Consider the following 7,017-nt stretch of genomic DNA (forward strand, 5'->3'; position numbering starts at 1 on the left):
TAAGGGGGACTGTTTGAATATCTGAGCATGGATCTGTCCTCGGCACTGGCAAGGAGGAACCCATGATTCCTCTAGCCCTCGGAAAAATACCCATTTGATGCTTTCTGCTGCAGAACCACAGTGCTCTTTGCATGGCATAGCCACAAGCCATGTTCTACTCGAGAAACATTTTAATCGTTGCTGTGTAAAGTAATAGGAGAATTTCCTTGGGCTTACAGAACCTTCTCCTCTGTACCCACACCTTAGAAGAACTGGGAGAAATTGTGCAAACTGAAAACAGTGCCATCCACGCGCAATTCTAGAGCCAGTGCCTAAACCTGCTGGTAGGGCATTTCGGCGTTGAGGCCAGCTGCACTGTTGGCACCTGAAGGCTAGGATTCCTGCCTGACCTTTGTGCAAGAGCTAAAGACTAGCTCAGGGATTTCTCAGTGCTGAGCGGAGGAGCAGCGGAAAGTGAAGCAAACCCAGAGGGAAGTGTGTTAGAAACACTAGAATGGATCAAGCCTAGCATCCATTTAGTCCCATGCCTGTCTCTAGCAGTAGCCAGTTCAGGGAAAATGTAGGAGCCTCCCAGGAGGCAGAGGTGCGAGAGCCTGTCACCTTCCCACAACCTTTCCATCCAAAAACAAATCTCGGATTCAGAAAACTTTGAGTCTAGTCTAACCCACTGCAACCTTTCATTTCYTCCTTCAAGAGAGAAGGAGCCATCTTTTGCCATGCTGATTTCAGACCCCTGTTCTAAAGTGCTTATCTTTGTTGTTTATTTGTACAGCACCTTGCACAATGAAGTAAGACCCTTACCCATGGTGTGATGTCTGGTATGTTTTAAAAGCCAGAGTGAGGACTTTGTGGCTGAGGCTGCTCTTGTCAACATTTTTTTCCTCCCTGCTTTTTGTAGGATGTCTTTGAGATGAGGTTTGCAAAGATGCCTGATGAGCCTGCAGAGGCCCCACCTCCACCTCCCCCAACAGCACCAGTGGTAAGCAAAAGCACAGAGAGCAGTCACAGCAGTGAGGAAAGCTCCTCTGACTCGGATAGCTCTGACTCGGAAGAAGAGCGGGCGACTCGGCTAGCAGAGCTTCAGGAGCAGGTAAAATGGCCGAGCTGTGGGTCTGTGTGTGCACGCCTGGGTGGTAGAAAGAACTTAGCAGGAAGAAGGGTCTGATTGTGTTCTTAAAAACCCATCCACACTGGGATGCAGCAGAGCGATCTCCCCTTCTGCTAGCTCAAGGAAAAAGCCTCTCAGATATGAAAAATGCGTATTTTTGACATTATGTTAACTTTCTTTGGCATAGCCGTTCTTGATGCTGGTGCTCTGTGCTTCCTTCTGGGATCGAGGCACTCAGCTGTCATGAACGAAGGTGTAAAGAGTATGAGAAATCTGGGAAGAACTGAAACCTGTTTTGTGAGAGAGTTTAGGCACAACAAAATCTGCTGCAAGTTTCCTGTGGTCTATCATCCCCCTGTTCCCTGTCTATGCAAGTGAACTGTTTTGACTGTTGTGGTTGTCAACCCATAAGCCAGGGGCTTTCTTATTGTGCAGATATACAATGCCAAATGTGGTAGTGTTTGTATCTGCTACTGTAATATGACAAAATGTTAATGAAGTGGCTTACCCAGTGTCTCAAAGCAAGCTAGGAGGAGAGCTGAGAAGAGAACCCAGGATTCTGGAGTGCAGGTTGTTGGCACTCTAGGTAGAGCTATGTTAAATTGTTTTTCAGGGGCGAATAAATTAAGAGTTAAGCTTTCACTTGCGAGTCAGCTTCTGCAGACTCATACTACAGTTTTTTAAAACTATTTCAGATCAAGCAAAGTTGCTTGAGTTCAATCAGTAGACTGTGCTTGATCACTAACTTTAGGATATACTTATATGGGATGCAGAGGAAGCATATYTGGAGATGGAGGCATCAGTTATCTTTACCTTGAAGTCTGATTAATTTTTTCATTTTCTTCACCAGCTAAAAGCTGTCCATGAGCAGCTAGCTGCATTGTCACAAGCGCCAGTGAACAAACCAAAGAAAAAAAAAGAGAAGAAAGAAAAAGAGAAGAAAAAGAAAGACAAAGAGAAAGAAAAAGAGAAGCACAAAGTAAAAGCTGAGGAGGAGAAGAAACCCAAGGTGGCTCAGCCACCGAAACAAACCCAGCAGAAGAAAGCCCCAGCTAAAAAAGCAAACAGCACGACCACAGCTAACAGGTGAGAGCTTGTGTCCTGCTAGGTGTCTMAGGTGGGAATGCCAAGAGCTTTCAGCCCTGTTTTCCTATCCCTCCTCTTTCCATTGAATTCCCTGGTGAAGCTCAGTTGTCAGAGCAGTTARCTCACCATTGAATAGCATCCCCATTTCCAGGCATCTCCAGGGAGTTTTAAAATTAGAGCTGGCARTGGAGCCATCGTATTTCCACTGTCCGACTCCGAGAGTGATCAGGCAGGGATTCTGAGATAAGATTTTGCTTTTTGCCATTTCCTCAACCAGCAACAACATGCTGTTTCATTGCTGCCCCCCTGCTGCTATTTGGGCTTGTTGTTTGGCCTCRAAGGGCCAAAATATAATAGGAATGGAATGGTTGATCTCAGATTTCTGAACTTTTTCAGAACTTCTGGTTCTATTCAAACCATCTGGCTAGAGGTTCAAAGTCAAAACCATTGGGGTGTTCATTACAAGGGGAGTGGAAGAGAGTTTGTTGCTCCTATATACCCATGAATGTTTCCATGCTTGCCAACCCCCCAGGCAGCCCAAGAAAGGAGGCAAACAGGCATCTGCAACCTATGATTCCGACGAGGAGGAGGAAGGTCTGCCTATGACCTATGATGAGAAACGACAGCTCAGCTTGGACATCAACCGCCTGCCAGGGGAGAAGCTGGGCAGGGTCGTGCACATCATCCAGTCGCGGGAACCTTCCCTAAGGGACTCCAACCCCGACGAGATAGAAATAGATTTTGAAACATTGAAGCCCACAACTTTACGAGAACTGGAGAGATACGTGAAATCTTGTTTACAGAAAAAACAAAGGAAACCATTTTGTAAGTTACCTCCTGGGGCATGTGTTCCCCGACCAGCTCTTGGGCTCAGCTTTGGAGTCTGGGCATGTTTGTTGAGATTCTCTTATCCAGCTGTTGGGTATGTGGTGACAGGGATTTTTAGACAATTTTTTTCTCCCGAAGAAAATATACAGAAACTTTCTATTTTTTTTCTTTCTTTCTTTCTTTCCATGATGTCATCCAGTGGAGACCTGGAGGGACTACTCTGTTCCTCTGCAAGACCTGTGAGATGTCTTTAATGCTTATCTAGAATCTGGAAGGCACTGACACCCTCATTCTGTTAGGTGTTAGGTACTCACACCTGGAAGGATCGGTTTCTTATCCTGAATAGTTTATCTTCTAATTAGGAAGGGAATAAAAAGCAGGGTTGGAATCCAGAGCGCCAAAGGAGCAAATGACTTGCACAAAGGGTAACTCACCTGGGTAACCTCTGAGTTCTGGATGTGAGTGTTTGAGTTATGTACTGGCTCCAAAACTGATCTTTCTAGATGGCCTGAGCACACACCGCATTATCCTCAGTCTTTGTCAAATCAGAGAGCAGATGTTAATGTGCTGACAGGCATATGGTACAAGCTTTTCTCTGTGCCTCAACCACAGGGAGTATGAGTTGYTGCAGCCCCTTGAGAAGTCAGCTCCAGCTGCCCAGCGATAGTGTGCTGCTTACCTAAAGTGGTCCTGGCTCTGTCCGTTCACTTGTCAGTTAAGAGAGCGAGCCGGTTAAAAGAATAACATCATAGCTACTCACAGCTCTCGTGGAGCTCCTCCGTTTTAGCACCACATGGTTGCAGGTAGGCCTAGGAAGAGATCACGCTTTAACCCTTCCTTTTACTTTTTAATACACCAATTTGATTTTTCTCAAGCCCTTTGCTGCTAGTACAGTTCAGGAAAAGATTTTCCAGAGTTGTTAGGAATGGGAAAGCATTCTTTTATTTTGGAACCAAAGCCTGGAGTAACACAGACAACCTCAGATACACATCTTCCCGCTCCTCTGAGACTGGCACACCCCGCGCCGGCAGGCTGGCGTTGTCTGGACTGCAGAGACTGTGCTACCTGGCAACATCCGGACTCCCCTGCTCTCTGCTGCTTWTTGAAATGCTCAGTGTTCAGGGCACACCCTCTTCAGGTGTGCTTTCCATTTTTTTTTTTAATTAGTACTTGAAGCACTAACTAGAAATGTAGGTGTTTCCTTGCTGGATCAGGCAGAATATCAGGTCTTGCTCCTGATGCTGGCCCCAACACCTGTGTTGAATTATTCCTCCTAGGAGGGATTTCTTCTGCTCAGAAGCATGAATATTGTTGGTACTTCTTGCCATTTCCAATGCAACTGATACAGCKACGTTGCTGTCACCTGCTAGCATTTGCTACTGTTGGGTTTTAATTTATATTTAAAGCAACATAACAAAACATAGTTCAATTCTTGCATAGATTTCTTAAGTTTTAATGGCATGTGCTTGCCTCTGACAACCTTTAATGGGACACTTTATTTTACAGGGCAGAAAACCCATGTAACAATTCTGTAATTACAAATGTGTAACTATTGACCATATAACTATCTGGTAAGTAACCTGTAACTACGAGGTTATTACATGGATATTTCTATCTTCTAAAATACTTTGCAGGAGGTCTATTTTAAAAAGTGCATGTTACAGGACGATGGCGATTGGATGATCCAGACAACTTTGCGTGTTGTCCTCTATGTGGGATGTGTAGTTGCTGTGTGGTCACTTGAGTTTTGCAGTGGCGCTGCAAAGTGGTCGCACAGATTTACATGCCCTGTAAAATAGTGATGTCCACTCTTTTTTCCCTCCGCAATCATGCAGTTTCAGAAATTATGCGTTCCTCCTCCACAGCTGCAAGTGGAAAAAAACAAGCAGCAAAGTCTAAAGAAGAGTTAGCTCAGGAAAAGAAGAAAGAACTAGAAAAACGGTTACAGGATGTCAGCGGGCAGCTAAACAACAACAAGAAACCTGCAAAGAAAGGTAATGGTTCTGGTTTTACTGATCTAATGATGCCTGAAGAGTTGTGCATGTGGGCAGAGGCAAAGGATTGATAGATGCAGGTAAACTTCAGACAGAAGAATCCAGTTTGGGAGAAGGAAAAGGTGGCGGAAGCCAGAAATTTTTTTAGTCACTGTGGCAAAATTACTGTCTTCTGCCAGCCTTGGGCTTACCTCCGTGAGAGTCACCCCCGTTTAACAGTGCAGCGCGGACGCGGAGTGGGGTGCAGCTGGGCGCCCCGAGTTGCAGCCTGGGGAAGGGTTTGCAGGGAAGCTCCCGGCGGCTGCGGGAGAGAAGCTGCCCTGCCGAGAGGAGGCCGGGAGGCAGAAGCACGGCGCGCGGCCGGCGGAGGGCCGGGGCCGGAGAAGCAAACCGCGGGCCGTTCCCGGTCTTGCAAATAACCGCCCCGCTGCCTTCTTCCCCGCAGAGAAATCCGGCTCCGCTCCCTCCGGAGGCCCCTCCCGGCTCAGCAGCAGCAGCTCCTCGGAGTCGGGGAGCAGCAGCTCCAGCGGCTCCAGTTCGGACAGCAGCGATTCGGAGTGACTTACGGACACTTACAGACAAAACACAAAACGGACATCACCCTCACCAGTACTCTGCAGTGTTCCCTTCTCGCGTTAATATACCGCTCTTGTTCCACGGTGGTCAGGTTTCTTTCTCTTTTTTTCTCTCTTTCTCGCTCTGATTTTTATTTTATTTTTTAATTCAGTGTTATAAAAAGGATCTTCCATTTTTTTTGGGGGGGTGCTTTTAATAGGTCAAAGATCTTTGCGTGTGCGTGAGTGTGACTAGACTTTATGACAAATAGTTCCCTTTGCATAAAGTCTCTAAAATACATTTTTACTGAAGAAGGTGGGAAATGGAAGAACTTTGAGCTCTTAGCAAGAGATCACTAGAAAGTCCTGTGAGGTTTGTAGTACGCTTCCCTCGCACCCCTTCCCCTCTCTCCCCAAGCCTTCCCTTTTAATAAGCCCACTTAGCTCACACAAGGAAAAAAATCTTTTTTTTTTTTTTGTAAAGAAATCTCTGTAAAATGGTACTGTATCTGAAAGATGTTAGCCTTTGAACCTAGTTGGTGTGTGTGTTATTAGCACTAGTATTCTTAATCTCGAAGTCTACAGTGTGATGGAAATGTCAGATGCTACCATCTTTTTACATAAAAACAAAAAAGAAAAAAAAATCTCATGTACTGTGGATTGTTAACATGTATTTTTTGCTTTTTCTTTAATCTTGGTAAGGGCATAGGTACCTATTCAGGAAGGTATTTAAGCATGAGCTTAACTTTAAACACGTGAGCAATAGGAGTGGTTGCTTTTTTTTGTTTGTTTTTCTGCTCAGTGTTTTAATTTTTCTTGGGGAAACACTGGGAAGAGAAGGGAGCAAGAGACACTCGCAGGTTTCCTGGAATTGTTATTTTTAACAAAAAATTTTGTTTAAAATTCTTACAGGAAAAAGACACTGTCTGTGAAAGCTATGAAAGCTTTTTTTTTTTTTTTTAATTGAAAACATGTTTTAGCTTAAAATTCTCAGCTGGACCTCAAAGAGCAATCCCAGCTGAGTGACCAAACAAGTCACGTGTTCATGATTAGACATGTGCTTAAGTACCTTCTCCATGACAAACACCTCAGTCTGGGCTTGAAATAAAGGAGCATTTGAGCTCCAACTGAGGCTGAGCTGGCGGGGGAAGCGGARAGGGATGTTGGTTTGGTTTGGTTTTGTTTTCCTTATATTTGTATCAGCAGTGAGCTCCTAGGAAGGGAAGGCTGCTTCTGTGTCGCACAGGGTGCAGGTTTCCAGACGCTGAAACATTTACCTCAATGATGATGATGATAATAGTAAAAAGAAAAAAAAAGGGGAGAAAAAAAGGAAGAAAAAAATTTTTTTAAGGCTACCAATTTTTTTATGAGTCCAGCCTAATGTTTTGACCTGCACTGCTGCAACACACTCCATTTTCACTGTCCCTAATTTCATGTATATATAAGT

The 7,017-nt window shown here is 44.8% G+C and overlaps 1 protein-coding gene across 3 annotated transcripts in view; it reads left to right on the forward strand.

Moving 5' to 3' along the window:
* BRD3 (bromodomain containing 3) overlaps nucleotides 1–7,011 on the forward strand; it is a 52,886-nt gene extending 45,875 nt beyond the window's left edge. For all 3 annotated transcript variants that reach the window (XM_085325299.1, XM_085325298.1, XM_085325297.1), the window contains 5 exons: nucleotides 899–1,090; nucleotides 1,959–2,194; nucleotides 2,727–3,019; nucleotides 4,888–5,016; nucleotides 5,462–7,011. In XM_085325299.1, coding sequence (XP_085181425.1) covers nucleotides 899–1,090; nucleotides 1,959–2,194; nucleotides 2,727–3,019; nucleotides 4,888–5,016; nucleotides 5,462–5,577 — 966 coding nt within the window. In that variant the 3' untranslated portion in view covers nucleotides 5,578–7,011. The remainder of the gene's footprint in view (nucleotides 1–898; nucleotides 1,091–1,958; nucleotides 2,195–2,726; nucleotides 3,020–4,887; nucleotides 5,017–5,461) is intronic.
* Nucleotides 7,012–7,017: the final 6 nt, after the last annotated feature.

Source organism: Rhea americana, unplaced genomic scaffold, assembly GCF_003343005.1.
Source record: "Rhea americana isolate MKP2758 unplaced genomic scaffold, rheAme1 scaffold_97, whole genome shotgun sequence".
NCBI lineage: Eukaryota > Metazoa > Chordata > Aves > Rheiformes > Rheidae > Rhea > Rhea americana.